This window comes from Sinohyriopsis cumingii, chromosome 5 (genome assembly GCF_028554795.1).
Source record: "Sinohyriopsis cumingii isolate HCF-2022 chromosome 5, ASM2855479v2, whole genome shotgun sequence".
In the NCBI taxonomy this organism is placed as follows: domain Eukaryota; kingdom Metazoa; phylum Mollusca; class Bivalvia; order Unionida; family Unionidae; genus Sinohyriopsis; species Sinohyriopsis cumingii.
This window is the reverse complement of record NC_142965.1, coordinates 22,565,844-22,584,109: the sequence shown is the minus strand read 5'-3', so window position 1 is coordinate 22,584,109 and position 18,266 is coordinate 22,565,844. Positions and strand designations below refer to the sequence as shown.

Here is an 18,266-nt window from a genome sequence, read left to right as displayed (position 1 = left end):
TAAAGCTAAGGGAACTTATGGTATGGACCTGCATTCATCTTGAATCCATCCATCAGCAGTTCCTTATTGTCAATCTGGAGTTCATTTTTCTGATTAAATTTCAGTCAGACTTGGAATATGGGTATATTTCATCCAAAGAGGCAAGAGCAAGATCCATGCATATTAATGAGGCAATAGTATGACCTTCATCAAACTTGGAGTATATGTTTCAAAACCATTTCATATAATTTCAGTGAGTGATATCCATGCATACTAATTAGGTGATCCTGCTTTTGATTGGATGAGCTTGTTAGCACTCTGAATGCCATATTTATGATCCAACTTGGAAATGTATGTTTACCTCATCAAGATCTTGGACAGGTTGGACAAACTCCATACATACATATTATGATGTCATATTGTGTCGATTTGCTGAGCTTGTTACCCCAGTGGAAGCAGTATTTCTTATCCAGTTTGGATCAGACTGGAAATAAAAGCTTATCCCATCAAGGTATTCTTCGATGTAATTTGATCATGAGCAAGTTCCATGCATATTACTGAGATCATCTTGTACCAGATTGGCTGTTACTACTCTGGAGGCCAGATCTCAGATCTGAATTTGATCAATCTTAGTATATGTGCTATATTGTCACAATCTAGGATTGGTTCTATAATTAAATAAATCCATGCGTGCTAATGAGATGATCTTGCATCTGATTTGGCCGGTCATGTTACAACTAAGGAGGCCAGATTTCTGATCCAAATATGATCAGACTTGGAATATATGCATACATCATTAAGCTCTTGTACAAGCTTGGTAATGAATGACATCCCCACATTGAATTGATGTTGCATCGGATTGGTTGTGATTGTTATGACTTTGGAAGCCACATGATTGGCTGTGATTGTTATGACTCTGGAAGCCACATGATTGGCTGTGATTGTTATGACTCTGGAAGCCACATAATTGGCTATGATTGTTATGACTCTCAAATCCACACGATTGGCTGTGATTGTTATGACTGGAAGCCACATGATTGGCTGTGTTTGTTATGACTCTCAAATCCACACGATTGGCTGTGATTGTTATGACTCTGGAAGCCACATGATTGGCTGTTATTGTTATGGCTGGCAGCCACATGATTGGCTGTGATTGTTGTGACTTTGGAAGGCACATGATTGGCAGTGATTGTTATTACTCAGGTAGCTGCATGATTGGCTGTTATTGTTATGGCTGGCAGCCACATGATTGGCTGTGATTGTTATGACTTTGGAAGTCACATTGTGATCTGATTTTGATGATACATGAAATATTGGCTTATGTCAGTAACTTGGATGAGATAGATATGAGCATGATCCACCACACTAATGATGTAATTTATCATCTGGTTGAGTTTGTTGGAATATGTTAATATAATCAGGATCTAGGAATGTTTCAATAATGAACAAAATGGAGGATATTCATGATGGGGTCAACTTACATCTGATTGACTGGGCTTCTTACCATTCTTGAATCTGTAATTTTGATCTGTTGGAGTTTTTGTCATCAGTATCATGGAAAACTGCAGTTATGAGCAAGAAACTGTATATTAACAATGCTTTTATGTTTGATGAGAATTTATATCAGGATTAACACAATGGGAGAGGGTTTACCTAAGCTTGTGCTCTTAACACCTCTACATAAGCCTGCTTAGTGAAACAGTTAGCTACTATGTGTGTCAGGTAAGTGATAGCAAGCTTAGGCCCCTAGTTAATGTCATTAAAATAGATAAAGTGTAGATTTTAATTCAAATGATGACTGGCATCATTAATGATTGTTGTGTTTTTTTTCTTCTTCTTTTCTCCTCAGTGCTCAACCAATGAAATTGTGTGCCACTTCAGGCTAGACAAAGGTGTTGAGATGTCCAATGAGCTCTACCGTGAACTCATGTCCTTGAAACATATAGCCAGTCCCCGCATGTTTGACCAAAAATTTCTTTCGGGTAGCAAAGTGAGAGAAAACTGCTTCAAGCTTTCCAAGCCAGCAGCAAAGACCATTGTTCTGAAGGTAACTCCAAACAAACCAGAGGAAACTGTTCCTGCGCCATCTGACAAGAGCCTGCCAGTGGGCAAGCGGGGTGAGTTAGTGGGAGGTTATGTGCCTGAACGCAGAGGTGTAAATCTGTCTCCTCACAAGAAGGTGGAATGGAAGGTACATATTCCAGATTCTGCACGAGGCAAAAAAGTTAGTGTTTCCACTCCCACAAGAACTGGAGGTATTCCAGTAGTTCATGAAGAAAATATAAAAATTGAAGAAATGGACCAACCAAGTCAGAATACATCAGTGACTAGCCATAAACAAGTGTTAAATTCAAAAGACTCAGTAACATCCACTCCAGGTAAACCACAGGTAATTATGGTCAATCTGGTGGGGGAGAATAAAATAGAGCATGAGGCAGTAAAGGTAGATCCTGACCAATCAAAGTCTACAAGAAAGAGAAAAGGAAGTAGAGAGTCTGACCAATCAAATGAGCCGAGAAGAAAGAAGCAGGCGACCTCTGAGCAGGTGAAATCTGCAGTTAAAAATCATGTAAAGGCTACAATAAGAAAAAGTATCAGAACACCCATTAAAAAGAGAAACAGCTCTGAAAATGGGACACCTGTTAAAAAGGGAAACGTCTCTAAAATTAGCCCACCTATTAGAAAGGGAAATCTCGCCAAAAACAGCACACTTGTTAAAAAGGGAAACATCACCAAATATAAGACACCCATTAAGAAAGGAATTATAACCAAAATTTCAAGTCCTGTTTCAAAGAAAGGGAACACTTCAAAAAAAGTAGGTCCAACTGCTAAGGCAAAAGCACCTGTTAGAAGAGTCCCAAAAAGAAATCAAAAGAAAAAGGCTGAGTAAATGTGAATTTCTCTGAAATGTATTAAAGTGCACATGAGAGAGAGAGATACTGTACACGCATGCTTAAAAACTGAGTCCATCTGCAAACAGCACAGACCAGATCTGCTGTATTATAATATGCCAACAGATCTGGGTCTCTGCAGTTTGTTATGAGTAATCTGTTGAGCAAACAACGTAGACCTTGATCTGCAGGCATATGATGCAGTTGGACTAGGCTTCTAAGCAAATATATACTGTAATTATTCTTAGAATTTCCTTTGAAAGTGAACACTTCTTAGATACTTTTTTGTGACAATTCCCTGTGCATGCAAATGTTTGAATGCTGTCCTGTTTTAATTAAAAATTAATATGTCTGTTGCCTAATAATGGTAACTGAGTCCAGGAGATGTAGATTCCTGCAACGTCATTTGCAGAGGACATTTTAATTTTCACTATTGTCCTATCTTGAAATTTGAAAACATAATATTTAAAGATGAAAACCTTTTATTAAAAGCATTTTTAATTGGAAGATAATTTTTTAAATAGGTGTAAATAATAAAAGAAAGATTTAAGACGGATTAATGTAGATTTCGTCATCATTATTAACCACCATTATTTTGGTTATAATTGCAGGAAATGAATAGGAGATATTTCTTTTATGTCCCATCTGACTGAAAAAAAATCCAGTGAATTGATGGTTTGTGATCTGAATTATACCAAAGGACACTGAGCAGCCTCTGGAAGAGAAAATATTAAAATAATGTTTAAACCCAAACAAAACTTTTAAAGTTATTACTATGGTCAGTCAGATGTTTTGGAGAGACTTTTAAAAGCACAGAAATGGTAATTTCCTCATTAACTAAATTTTACAGAATATCTGAAAGTTGCCATTGAGCATAAAAAAATGGCAAGATTAAATGTCAGTTGTAGTTAATGACACTATTGATAAGGTATATGTTGTTTTCTTGAATTAGTTTGCAAAATGTTATCATTTACCATGTGACTGATAATTTTTGTGACAGTCCAAATTTCACATATTTCTGTGGTTTGAAATTGAATGCAGACAATGGAATCACATAATATTCCTTATAGGCTGTCAATTTTAACCAGCCAAACTACAGATCTAAAAATTGCAAACATTTATATGCAGCTTTGCCAAGCAAACAACTGTAGACATTGATATACAGCTTTTCCAAGCAAACAACTGTAGACATTGATATACAGCTTTTCCAAGCAAACAACTGTAGACATTGATATACAGCTTTTCCAAGCAAACAACTGTAGACATTGATATACAGCTTTTCCAAGCAAACAACTGTTGACATTGATATAGAGCTATTCCAAGCAAACAACTGCAGACATTGATATACAGCTTTTCCAAGCAAACAACTGTAGACATTGATATACAGCTTTTCCAAGCAAACAACTGTTGACATTGATATAGAGCTATTCCAAGCAAACAACTGCAGACATTGATATACAGCTTTTCCAAGCAAACAACTGTAGACATTGATATACAGCTATTCCAAGCAAACAACTGCAGACATTGATATACAGCTTTTCCAAGCAAACAACTGTTGACATTGATATACAGCTATTCCAAGCAAACAACTGCAGACATTGATATACAGCTTCTCCAAGCAAACAACTGTAGACATTGATACACAGCTTTTCCAAGCAAACAACTGCAGACATTGATATACAGCTTTTCCAAGCAAACAACTGTAGACAGTGATACACAGCTTCTCCGAGCAAACAACTGCATATATTAATATGCAGGTTCTCAGAGGAAAAACTGTAGACATTGATATACAGCTTCTTTAAGATAACAACTGCAGACATTGATATACAGCTTCTCTGATGTAACAACTGCAGACATTGATATATAGCTTTAAGGGAACAGCTCGAAATTGATATGTTTGCTTCTTCAAGGTAATACAGCTATTCCAAGCAAACAACTGCAGACACTGATGTACAGCTTCTCTGATCTAACAATTGCAGACATTGATATACAGCTGTGCTAATCTAACAATTGCAGACATTGATATACAGCTGTGCTAATGTAACAAATGCAGACATTGATACATAGCTTTAAAGGAGACCAGAAACCAATGGAAATATAGAATAATAATAAAAGAACTAAAGCAGAAAACCTTATTCTGAAGTATCATCTGCGACCGTAATGCCAATATTTAAATATTGGCCTATCTTCTAGGAGCTGAATTTCCGTGACCTTGTATGCAAAATTTCTGCGCCTATTCGGTTATTTTCGGGATGTGACGTCATAGTAGCAACTCCAGCAGCCCAAGTGGGAGTTGCCAGAGTAAAAGACAATACCGTTTTGCGTTGCTTACGGGTGTAATAGAACATTAAGAAAAGCCTGTGGAAAAACATTTTTTCTTTTTCTTTTCCGAAAGATAAAGGCATAATGAAAGAATGGATACATTATTACAAACGAGTTGATTTCAAAGCAACACCATACAGCACTCTGTGCTCATTACATTTTTCAAATGAATGTTACTAGAGGGATCATAAAAAAATGGCAGCTATCCTTGGATACGCAAATACTAGGCCTAGACTAAAAGTTGGCGCTGTTCCAGACATACCTTTGGACATTTTAAATCCTGGGAAAAGTGTTAAACGTTTGAGTTACAAAAATAGGCAGAAGGCTGAGTAAGTGACCACAAAATGCAAGAATCAATTCACAGATCTTTTATCTACACCAGCAGTGCTAAAACAAATCTGATAGCCTGACACCCTGGGCCCCTCTGGTTTTAGTTCCGGCCCATCCTGTAATCAAAGTGAGGTGCCCGTCAGGCTTGTTGAAAAAAAATTGTTTGCTTGAGGAAACTTTGATCGCGCTGGTGAAATTAATAAATGTATTTTCAAGATGTTGACATACATGCCTTAACACAGCACAGTCTAAATCAAATCACCACTGACCTAGTTGAAATTTAAGTTTGATTTTAATCAAATGGAAGCTTTGCTAAAAATAAGATTCTAAACCTGTCGTGTTTCGAGAAAACACAATTTTCAGTAATCTTATAAAAATTATTTTTAAAACATTCATTGTATACATGTTGTATTATAAACGGTAATCTGTAATGATTGGAACTGATATAAACCTATTCCTTTGGCAGTTTAAATAGCAGCGATTAAAAGAAAAGAGGTCAAAGTTTCACATTAACTGGCTGAAAATAGAAACGGGGGGGGGGGGGACTATTGACCCAGACCCCCCCCCATGCCCCAATATGCGAGCGCCCATGGGACGTGCCTTTTCTCCATGTGATGCGCATTATTATTCCCCCAGGACAAGCCCCTTTTGCATATTCTTGTCAGCTCTGGCTAAATTGCAAAATAGCTAAAGTTTTTATTTAAGTACGCAAACAATAAAGCCGGTGTGACTAATGAACATAATCTTATCTTTGCATTGATCTTGTAAAAAAGACTGCCTTTCGGACATACTTAAAAAGAAAACAACATGTTCGACAGTGTGTGTATGTGTAAGCACAAGCAATTGATTACCAAATAAACGATGCCTATTTTGTTGTTACTTACGATGCCATGGACTTCATTTTAACAGTTCAAATTTGTAGTCACAAGTTACCGTACATGTGGCAACTGTTTTTCTCACGTTTTATGCCCCACGTTATTTCCTTAGGTTTAAGTCTTAATGCATGTAACACTGTTTTCTGAACAAAATATTTATTCAGAATTAGTTCTTTAGGGCCACATATACTACATGGTATATTTTGTTTTATTCCTTGTAATTTAATCATGGTAATTAAACTTTATATATACAGTAGAGGATGTCAGGTGTTAACTGGCCGAGTTTCTTTGGCGGAAATGGAGATGCGATTTTGTTTACAGAGAAAATTTCAGTGATCATTCATTTAAGCTAATTGGTGACAATTTTATTCTTTTAGTTATTTTTTACTATAGTACTGTTGTAGTTGTTTAAAAACATCTAAAATTTACTTGAATAATGTTTAATCTTCACGTTCTATTTACTGAAGAAGAAAAAATGAAAGAAAAAAAATGTTGTGTGATATTAATTATTTCGTCCAGTGCCGGATTTAGACTTGTGTGCATATGATTTGATTTTTTAACATAGCTTTAACAATTTTTCAGTCATATCGCAGTGTGGCAGTTTAGACTGGATTGCATACGTTATATCAATTTATAAATGGTTTGGGGTTGGGGGGGTTTCTTCTGACAAATGAAAATTGACAGACATAATGTAATAATCGGGACTTTGCTGCGAAAAATTGAGAGATATTATGAGATCGGGAGGTAGATGAGAAAATATCCCCAAAATCGGGAGGTTTTTCTCCCGTCTTGAGAGTTGCCAGGTATGAACTGTCCGGGCTTGTGGAATTTCAGTCAGGGCTTGAGTTTATTTAAGTCATGAGCCCAGGATCTGTGCCAAAAAAAAATTATTTTAGCACTGACCAGTACAGTACATAAACTATTATATCAGAGTGCAGATTCAACTTTTGAATATGCAACCCAAATGTGGTCTCCTCCTTTCTGCCTCGCTCGCCAATGTTTATGTGTGTATTCGAGGACTGGCTAGTATTGCGTCACGGTACCACGTGATCTGTCGTCTCATCAGAACTCGGAAAAACTTGGCAATTTACGGAATCGTGGTATCTTCCAGGCAATATAACCACTACCCGCTTACGATATTTAATTTATAAACATTGCAGTCGAATTAAAATCTGTAGAGAATTACATACGTAAAAGGAAAATTTTGATTTCTAGTCTCCTTTAAGGAAATGTCTGTAGACATTTATATACAGTCAGCTCCATTTAAATGCATATCGCTTAATTGCATAGATTGCTTAAGTACATAGTGAAAGTATGGTCCCGTTTTACCTTGTAAATATACATGAATTCCGCTTAAATGCATACTCCGTTTATATGCATAGCTTGGGTCCGGTCCCGAGGCTATGCATATCAGCGGAGTTGACTGTACTGCTTCTTTAAGATCACAACTGCAGACGTTGATAAACATCTTCCCTAGGATAACAACTGCAGACATTGATATACAGCTTCTCTAACAAACGAAGACATTGATATATAGCTTCCAGGAAACAACTTTAGAAACTGTTATACTGCTTGTTTAAGGAAACAACTGCAGACGTTGATTTACAGCTTCTTCAAGCAAACAACAGAAAAATTCAAAGTTGCCAACATTGCTGTTCAGGCAGTATAAATTGACTCAACATATTAGCTCCTTGTTCAAGCAGTATAAATTGACTCAACATGTTAAGTCATTGGTTTCCATGTCACTCAAGCATAGATATAAAAGTAGTAAATGAAACTTGAGCCAGAAATCCATAGCATAAATAAAATGATTTTTTCTGTTTGACTACATATTTTACTATCATGCTGTTGTTGACCTCTATTGTGGTTTGTATAAGAATATACATGTGCATGTAGAATTCATAATGATTAGAGGGTGGTGTTTTATTTTTATACCTTTTTGTATGTTTTTGCATCTTTTATCTTGTATGTGTGGATATCAGTCAAAAGCATATATGTATTAATGAAAGTGAGTTGATATTGTACAGTATTGTAAGTTTATTAATGAAAGTGAGTTGGTATTGTTCAATATGGTAGATTTATTAAGGAAAGTGAGTTGCTATTGTATAGTATTGTAGATTTATTAAGGAAAGTGAGTTGGTATTGTACAGTATGGTAGATTCACTAAGGAAAGTGAGTTGGTATTGTACAGTATGGTAGATTTATTTTCAGGTTTTCACCAGTTACATATAGGGCATCATGGTAGCACGGTTGGTAGAATGTTGGACTCGTAATCAACTGGTTGTGCTTTCAGTACTTTCCCAAGCTAGGTTGGGTTAGCTGCCACTGTGTGTCTTTGGAAAAAGCACTTAGCTCCCATTTCTTAAGTGTGACATAAACAATATTGTGTTGAAAGTACCATTAAAAAGAAAACAAGCACAATGAAATGTATTGATTTATGCACTTTTCACCATTTGATGTGAATATCATTGTAATATACAAAGTGCTATTATCATAACAATGTTATAATTTTCTATTTCTGTAAAATATATTGTGTTTACTATCCTCACATTAAGCATTATTTGGTTTCTAATAATCAAGACATAAGCAGAGTATAATGAGTTACTAATAAAATAGTAAATTTTAGTATCAAGATGACTGACGTATATTTACTGTACATTTTTAATGCCAGTTAGTGAATTGGACTGAAGTACATTTAGTAGCTGATTAGTGAATTAGACTAAAGTAGTTTTAAGACTAGTTTTCATCAGGTGTTTCGGTTTTCTTATTCCTTTGTTTTCTTAGTGCTGTAAAGGTATGTTCCTTGTTTTATTTTCCTTGCTTGTTATGTAAAGACATGGCCCATTGTTTTGTTGACATTCTTTATACAAGTAATGGAGTATCCTTTGAATAATTCTTTCTCTTAAAGTATTGGCATAAGAAACTTGAACCACATAAATGCATTCTTTTTTATACATGGAACAGTGGATAAACCTAAACTGAATCTGATTGCAGCCAGTTGTGTTTTCTGTTTAAATTTGAGGGTCAGAAACCAAGGGGTAGGGCTGTTCTCATTTAGAAAGGCTGTAATTACTCTGTTCATATAGAATTTTTTTTAACTGTTGACAAGTTTACATTTTCTGAATGTTGAAACCAAATTCATCAGTGGTTTTTATGCTTGAATATTAATTCAGGTTGTCATTGTTTGTATATCTACTTGGAGATTGTGTTCACCGGTGTATATTTTTCTGTTTTTGCCTATGTTATAGTAGAAATGAAACTACACAGAATTAGAAGTGCAGAAGTAATCCAAATATTTCTTCCGCAGAACCATCTATAGCTCACCAGTAGGAAGTGGGTTAATGAACTACACTTATGTCTGCATCAACATAGATGTTGGTGTCAGGAAACATAAAACATAAGTGTAGTCTTACTGTATCTCTGCCATTCTTTCTTTCAAGAGGTGTGTGTGTGTGTGTGTGTGTGTGTGTGTTTTGGATTTTTACCACAGCTTTAGCAATTTTCAGTCATATTGCTATGATGTCTGCAGTATGGCAGTTTATAGTGGTGTCTAGCACTGGGGAATCATGTCACAGACATGTAGCATTATGTCCCACCCAGATACATTATTCTGACACCATTCCGACCCATTCTAACACTAACATCTTAATGATGAGTGCATAGCGAGGCAGCTGTTAGTACCATTTTTATGTCTTTGGTATGACTCAGCCGGGGTTCAGACCCGTGACCTCCCGCATCCAAGGTGGATGATCTAACCACTAGGCCACTGGAGCGGTTTTCTTCCTGGGTCCTAGGCAACAGTTTGAATAAGGGAATACTTTGCACAGACATACGTTAATTATTTGTATATTCCTGGTAAAGTGTTTTGCACCTTTTATGCATACATGTTTATCTGGAATCATGAAATTTAGTGCATGGTTGCATCATGAAGAGTACTATATTTTCAGCACAAAATTAGGTCACTGCAATCGACATTTTGCATTAACATGACTTTAAATGTTGTGCTTTAAGCTTGTTTCTTAAGTTCTGTTCATGCTGCAATCATCAAGCTAGATCATTGTATGCATCTCTTAGTACCACACCTGTGCTGCAAAAGAAAGTCACTGTGACATACATTCACAGTTTAATGGCTCAGTTAGGTTTTTGCATTTAGTTCTTGACCAAAACTTTTTTCCCCCACCCTATATACAGACTGTTATATATAGAATAATGAAATTGATTATGGGATGCATCTTAAGGAATAGTTGAACCTCATCACAAAGGTAGTTACTTTGACCCACATTTAAGGCTTCACAGACTTGGGTTATTTCTCAGGCACTCATCATGCTAGTCATTAGACTACATGATTGCATGCACTACATAATAACATGCCCTTACAATCAGAGAAAGCTGCTGTGCTTAGTTCCATTTTTACCTCTCGCTCAAAATCACATTGGTTTTATGCATACTGTATACATTCTGTTATGTTTCGAATCATAAAACTTGGTGATTGGATCATGATGAGCAAATAATACAAACTTTTAACAAAAATAGGTCACTGTGTCACAATTTTTGTGCCTTACAGACTTTAACTAAATTTTGTGTTTAATTGTTTATATGTGCAATGATTGCCTTTGTATCAGTCACAGTGACATACATTTTTTTTACTGGCTTAGGTTCTTACATTTAGCTTGTTTTAGACATACTAACATGAATAGAATCATAAAATTGTTGAAGTTGTGTATTTTGATGAGCTCGACTCATTGCAGAAATAAGTAATTATAGCTCAGATTTTATGCTTCACTGGCTTGGGTTAATTTTGTGTTAGATGTTCATTTCTCATGCACTTGTTAGATGATGATATGCATGTCAATTACAGCCTTACTCTTGCAGCAAAAGAAGCTGATTGTAACCTATATCTTTTATTCACTTTTCTTAAGTCTTTACATTTAACTCATAACCAAATGAGTGTTGGGCATGCTATATACAACTTGACAAGTCATTATAGTACCTCTACATTCAGATCATACAAAATCATTTTCTTTTTACTGTTTTATGTCTTTTATGCCCCGTTGCAGGGGCCAACATTTTCTTGCCAAGATCACCTGAGTGTGAATTTATTTTCTGTATGGTAATTAATGTTTACAGTGGCTGTGAGAGACTGCTAAAAGCTTCATGGGGGTGAGCTATGTAATCATTGATTACAGTCTGGTTTAAGGTGCATTCCAATGAGAATGTAAAGAATGGAGTCCTTGAAAACAGTTGATGTAAATACGGATGTGAATAGCAAGAAAATACATTTATGTAAAACTTGTACATAAAATTGTACAAATACAGTGATCCAAATGGTTCAACCTAATTTCTTTTTTAAATGTTGGATTTTCTTATATCTGGCATTTTTCATTTCTTCCATGTTTGCATTTTGCAGCTTTCTCAAAGATGGTTATGATTTAATTTTTTAATAAATCATTCAAATAAATTATGAAATCAAATGAATACATTAAAACTTCCAAGAAATAGAAGTTAATACAATGCGATTGAATTCTGCATGTACCTTATGCTTGTGCCTTATATAGTTCTTCAGAAAAGAGGCAGTTATGTAAAATGTAAATGCCAATAAATATTTGTCTTAGAAGACAGAATACTATGCCTTAGGGCAACAAGACTTATTAATGATGAAGGAATAGGGCAAGTTGGAGAAGTGAATGTAGAATGTTCAAATACTCACTTTAAACATAAATTTTTAGTAAGTTTCAGTGTCAGATTTTTAAAGTACTTTAAGGTGAATAAAATCATCAAATCTTCATTTTGCTTTATTACAGTTACTACATAACACCATTATTACAGTTACTACATAACACCATTATTACAGTTACTACATAACACCATTATTGTATAAAATGGCAGCCTTGAAAATGAGTTAGAGTAAATTAACTCTTACAAGGTTCATGTCATCATTTCATGCATTTACAGAACGAAATATTGGATAAAATGATTAATTTTAGCAATGGACCTGAAGTCATGATTCATTGGCTTCCAAAAATTTCACTCTTTTTTTATGGATGTGTCAACTTTTGGTGGGAAATCTGTAAATAACTGTAATTTCTAACATTAAATGATTCGTGATCATGAAATTAGAACCAAAAATTACTGCAAAGCATAAAACCTAGTTTCCTAATTTTCACCGTCCCCTTTAAATGGAAAATGGACATGAAAGTCAATGTTTTATTAGATTATTAATGGACACAAAAGTCTGTGTTTTATTTTGATTATTAATGCATTGTATTCAAACAAAAGTGGATGATATGATTGGCTCAAGGGCAACTATTTTGCACAGATTACCCATGGCATGGAGTCTGACATTTGGGTGTGTTTAAATGATATGATTGACTCAAGTCTCTGACGAATTCAAAAGTTTGACACAATCTTATTTTATTCAACGAGTGTTGTTTCGCTAGTCTATAACCATAAATGGAGACATCTCTTGACATGTTATGTTTAAGAATGTTCGATTCTGAATTTAGCTACACAGTTTAAGGAAATAGCCTGAAGGCTGTTGTTTTGGAGTGAATTTAATTTTAGGAGGGATTACTGTAAAATAGGTGATAGAAACCTGATGAGTTTGTTTGGAAAAAGTAAGCCATGTTTATTACTGCTGCTTCACATAAGATCAGAGTGCTGCAGCATAGGTCAGTAAGGCACCATGGGGAGGAAAGAAAGAAAACCACTTTAAAATATATCCACAATGAAGCACCGCTTTACTTGAAATAAGTAATTGCAGCAAAATGATGGAAACAGCAAAAGTGAGGACATTCATCATTATTTTGAATGTTTCTAAGTTTAAATGCTAGTTTTTTTATTTCCATAAGCCAGGTCTGTTTGCAAAATGTTTGTATCATGCATTGATAACAGATTTGTTAGAGGGCATTTGTCATGCATTGATAACATGTTTGTTAGAGTTAGAGGGCATTTGTGTCATGCATTGATAAACAGTTCTATACATACTGGTAGCTTGCAGATAGTTTTTTGTTTTTACTTTAATGAGATTACACAAAGGTTTGCTTTTTTTATTTTTAATGCATAAAAATGTTCCGAAGAGTAAAAACTGGTAGCTGGTAAAACCATAGCCAGGAAGTCATGGGTGGGCTCAACATGCAGGCCATGGCCAGAAGGTTGGGGGTGAGTTCAACATATAGGCCATGGCCAGGAAGTCAAGGGTGGGCTCAACATGCAGGCCATGGCCAGGAAGTGAGGGGTGGGCTCAACATACAGGCCATGGCCAGGAAGTTAGGGGTGGGCTCAACATGCAGGCCATGGCCAGGAATTCAGGGGTGGGCTCAACATACAGGCCATGGCCAGGAATTCAGCGGTGGGCTCAACATAAGGCCATGGCCAGGAAGTCAAGGGTGTGCTCAACATGCAGGTTATGGCCAGGAAGTGGGGGTGGGCTCAACATACAGGCCATGGCCAGGAAGTCAAGGGTGGGCTCAACATGCAGGCCATGGCCAGGAAGTGAGGGGTGGGCTCAACATACAGGCCATGGCCAGGAAGTTAGGGGTGGGCTCAACATGCAGGCCATGGCCAGGAATTCAGGGGTGGGCTCAACATACAGGCCATGGCCAGGAATTCAGCGGTGGGCTCAACATAAGGCCATGGCCAGGAAGTCAAGGGTGGGCTCAACATGCAGGTTATGGCCAGGAAGTGGGGGTGGGCTCAACATACAGGCCATGGCCAGGAAGTTAGGGGTGGGCTCAACATGCAGGCCATGGCCAGGAAGTGAGGGGTGGGCTCAACATACAGGCCATGGCCAGGAAGTTAGGGGTGGGCTCAACATGCAGGCCATGGCCAGGAATTCAGGGGTGGGCTCAACATACAGGCCATGGCCAGGAATTCAGCGGTGGGCTCAACATAAGGCCATGGCCAGGAAGTCAAGGGTGGGCTCAACATGCAGGTTATTGCCAGGAAGTCAGGGGTGGGCTCAACATGCAGACTATGGCCAGGAAATTAGGGGTGGGTTCAACATGCAGGCATTCTCCAGGAATTTGGGGTGGACTGAATATGCAGATCATGGCCAGAAAGTAAGGGTTGAGTTCAATATGCAGGGCATGGCCAGGAAGTCAGGGGTTGGCTCAGTATGCCGACCATAGTCATGATCATGTTCAGATATTTAGATCAGATTCAAGTTATATTCTTCAGTGATTTATAGTTTGATTCCAAAGTTATTTTGCTGTATTTTGATTATAAAACAAATGTTATTTAGTGTTTCATTTTGATAATAAAAAGGGGATGTCTTGAAATCAGTATGTTAACCTACTATGAAAAGAAAACTGTTTGTAGTATGACTACGGATTGGCTTTGGATTACATTCTTAGCAATTTTATTATATTATGTTATGCTTATATCCACTGTACAATATGCTTCATTAATATATGCTCATTTTTTTTGTCTCCGTTAACTTGATTATCAGAATTGTTCAGTATTTTACGATATTGATCTCGCGCGCAACTTCATATTGCTCTCATAAAGGAACTACTTTCTATTGTAAACAAACAATGGACGCTGAGGGCAGCACTTTTGATTTGTAAACGGATGTACACTCACATAGTGGGCGGTTTACGTTTTTTTGGTTGATTAAATTTGTTTCTGAATGAACTAAGGCAGATGTTTCGTAGACTGACATACCAGCTGCTTTGCTACATTGCGCGCTAACTTTTTTGATACAATGTTTCGGATTTAGGCTGGCGATAGACGCCAGATTTCATAAAATTGCTGGGTCCCTACAAATAACATGCAAGTGACAAGGCATAACATGTCTTCTTTAGCTGGTAATAAGAATGGCAAAAAAATATACTTACAGTGTTACATCCTGAATTTCTTTAGCATGTACTTTCTTAGTTCTGCAAATCCGAATTACATGAGCCATGTCATGAGTTCTCAAGCTCGATTACACATTTCGAAATTGTACTGTAATTTCGAATATATTCCAAGTGCAATTACATCCTCCTTACTGCACTCAAAATGAAATAAACATTAAATTGTATAGCGTCTTTGTGATAATTGTAATTGAATGACTTCATATTTTTCCCACATTATGATTTCAAACATTTATGACAGAACAGAGACACACTTGCAGATGTAAACACGCTTCTCCCTCGCAGCTTCAGTCGGATGTATTTCATGTAGAATTGTCACAGATAAATTCAGTCCATAATCACGAAATTTAGTAAAATTGACAAAAATACCAAAATCTATTCATTCCAGATCAAATGGAAAAGTTGTTGCAATGCGCATTCATTCACAATATAACTCCAAATTAAAATTTTAAGTAGACCTAAACGCCATTTTCTTTCAAAAGTTATGTCTAGCGTGCGACTAAGTTCAGATTTATCTGGGCGGAGTTATGTGCGCATTAATAATGTTGTGTAATGATGAATCTGCGCTTGTGTATTTAGTCTGGAATACGGCATACATTCAGTTAATTTTTGTCCTGTAGTGTTTTTTGTTTATATAATGAAGCATTAGGTAGAATAAGAAATTGAGCATATAATAAAAAGGTTACTACATTTATATAGAAAAATATGAACTCGTTTTGTTGGATGGATATACTGCACCCCCAAGGTCGTGCAGTATTTCCATCCGAAAAACTCGTTCTTATTTTCCCATACAAATGCGGTAACAAGTAATTATTGCATATTAAACAAGCTGTTTCTCCAAAGTCTTCAATGTGTGCACAAGTACAGTTTGTTGCTTGTTTAACTTTGGAAAATATAATTTGCATGACATTATTTGGTGTACTGTTATTTATATGTAATAAACTGGAAATTTAATCATGATTCATGTTTTTTGCATACCTTATTGCATAAGTTTGCATTGATTAGGTTAGGTTAAATTACAAAGTGTAAAGTTGAATTAATTCGGCTATCTTAAATACCTTATTGTATGAATTTGCATTGATTTGGTTATGTTAACAAATTTCTAAGAGTATTGATAGATGACATGAAAGTACAATATTCTGTGCAATGAATTTATTGCTTTTGATTTGGAATGTCTTGTGAAAAGGATAGTGGCATATATACTCATAAGTCGATTCCAACTGCAAGCTTCAAAGACCCAGATGTGGGTCTATGCAGTTTGTTTGGAGTAATAAGTGGAACAAAGAAAATAGACCCCGATCTTCTGGTGCATTATGTGATGACAGATGTGGGTCTGTGCAGTTTGCTTATTAGCCAGTATATACGGTATTCTCGCTGCTGATTAGTAGCTGTTTAATATTGGTACAGTATTAAATGCCTTTGTTAAGTCATAACATTTGTTTTTAACATAAGAAGACTAATATTTTCCTCATTTACTAATAGTTGTTTTAACTTGAATGATTGGGCCAGGGATTGGAGAAAGATGTTTTGAAATATTAAATAATTTAATAATTATTGCCCTTTTCCTTCGCTGTAAATTATTGGTCGATGTTTGGTTGATATTTACCCTGATGTTTCTTAGTTGATTTTATAAGGCAGTATATATTATTTTTATGACCAATTTTATTGAAAAGGTTAAAAGAAGGTGATTTCCGATTTGTATGGCTTTGTGAGTTTTATAAAATTTGACTGATATATTTGATTGATACTATTTTTTTTTTTTTTTTGGCTGTTATTTAAAATTTTATACATGCGTTTGTTTTTACGTCATGTAAGGGATTTTTATATACTTCAGTCTTTGATTTTTTTATGTTCATTGTATAGTTTAACCTATTCGTACTTTAGGCCATTTTTAGGTTTTTTAGGTGTTTTTGACTGTAGATTATCTTACTTGACTGAATTTCACCAAGACAAATCTTAAATTAACCCATACCACGCTGCTGACTGCCAAAGTAGTCCAGGAAAGATTAACACCTGCTCAACTCTCTAGACCATTGTTCAGGTCACTCATCCACATCACGTTTTGATGATCTGTTCTCTGATTGGACAGTTTCAGGGATACCTGATTAGTAAATAATTACATTGCATTATGATAATTTTGTTTTATTTAATGTTTTAGAAACAATATAGTGAAATGTATCTTTTTCATACCTTTTGATTTACCTATATAAACCTCTGTGTGAAACTAAACTTAGTCCTGTGCATAATTTTAGAGGCCTTACAATCGTAGCAAGATATGTGTATTCCTATCAAAAGAAATGGGATATTTACAAGTCTTTGAAAATATGTTACCCACATTTATTAAACATCTTGAATGTTACACGGTGTTTCATGGTCATCATTGATTTGGTGTTGACAGAGTTAAGTCGTGATTTATGACATTTTAGGTCTGACTTAAATTTCAGGCAATCATATCGTTGGATTCTAAACTCAAATTGAAATCTAGATGTAAGTTCTGCCGGTGAAATTAAGTCCTGCTGTAATAATCTTAAATTGATTGATTTAATTTTGCATGTATAGTTTTCATCAATACATAAGTATACAATTCATTATTTGTGATTGATCATAGGCTGTGTTAATGATGCAGTTTGACGTAAATAACTATGTTGTAAATAAATGGATTTGATTTTTGCTTTTAGTTTCTTTTTATGTTCCACTATAAATGTTCCGGAGTTTTCCAATTTTATTCATTTGGCATCCTTTAATTTGCAGTTTCTTATGAACATATGAATATCATACATTATGACTTACCTGAACCTTAAAACATTCTACACAGATTAAAGCTGTACCATTATGACAAACAATAAGACAAATCCTCTAGTCATGCATTAATGGAGAAACAAAATGGAAATTTATGCAACGTCTTGTCATTCGACCTCTCCAGCATGTAAAAACATCAGTGCCTACAACAACATTAACTACTAATAATACAATTATTACTACCAATACTACAACTATTACTACTAATTCGACAACTA

General features: G+C 35.7%; 1 protein-coding gene across 2 annotated transcripts in view; it reads left to right on the top strand.

Moving 5' to 3' along the window:
• The window catches only part of LOC149798772 (uncharacterized), a 98,064-nt gene extending 80,145 nt beyond the window's left edge, over positions 1-17,919 (top strand). The window contains exons 14-15 of one of the 2 annotated variants that reach the window (XR_016421027.1): positions 1,829-14,063; positions 14,101-17,919. Coding sequence is in view for 1 of the 2 variants with exons in the window: in XM_089957645.1 (XP_089813771.1) it covers positions 1,829-2,869 (1,041 nt within the window). In the remaining variant the exon portion in view is untranslated. Of the gene's footprint in view, positions 1-1,828 lie in introns of both variants that reach the window. The other variant, XM_089957645.1, reaches the window with a different exon arrangement.
• Positions 17,920-18,266: the final 347 nt, after the last annotated feature.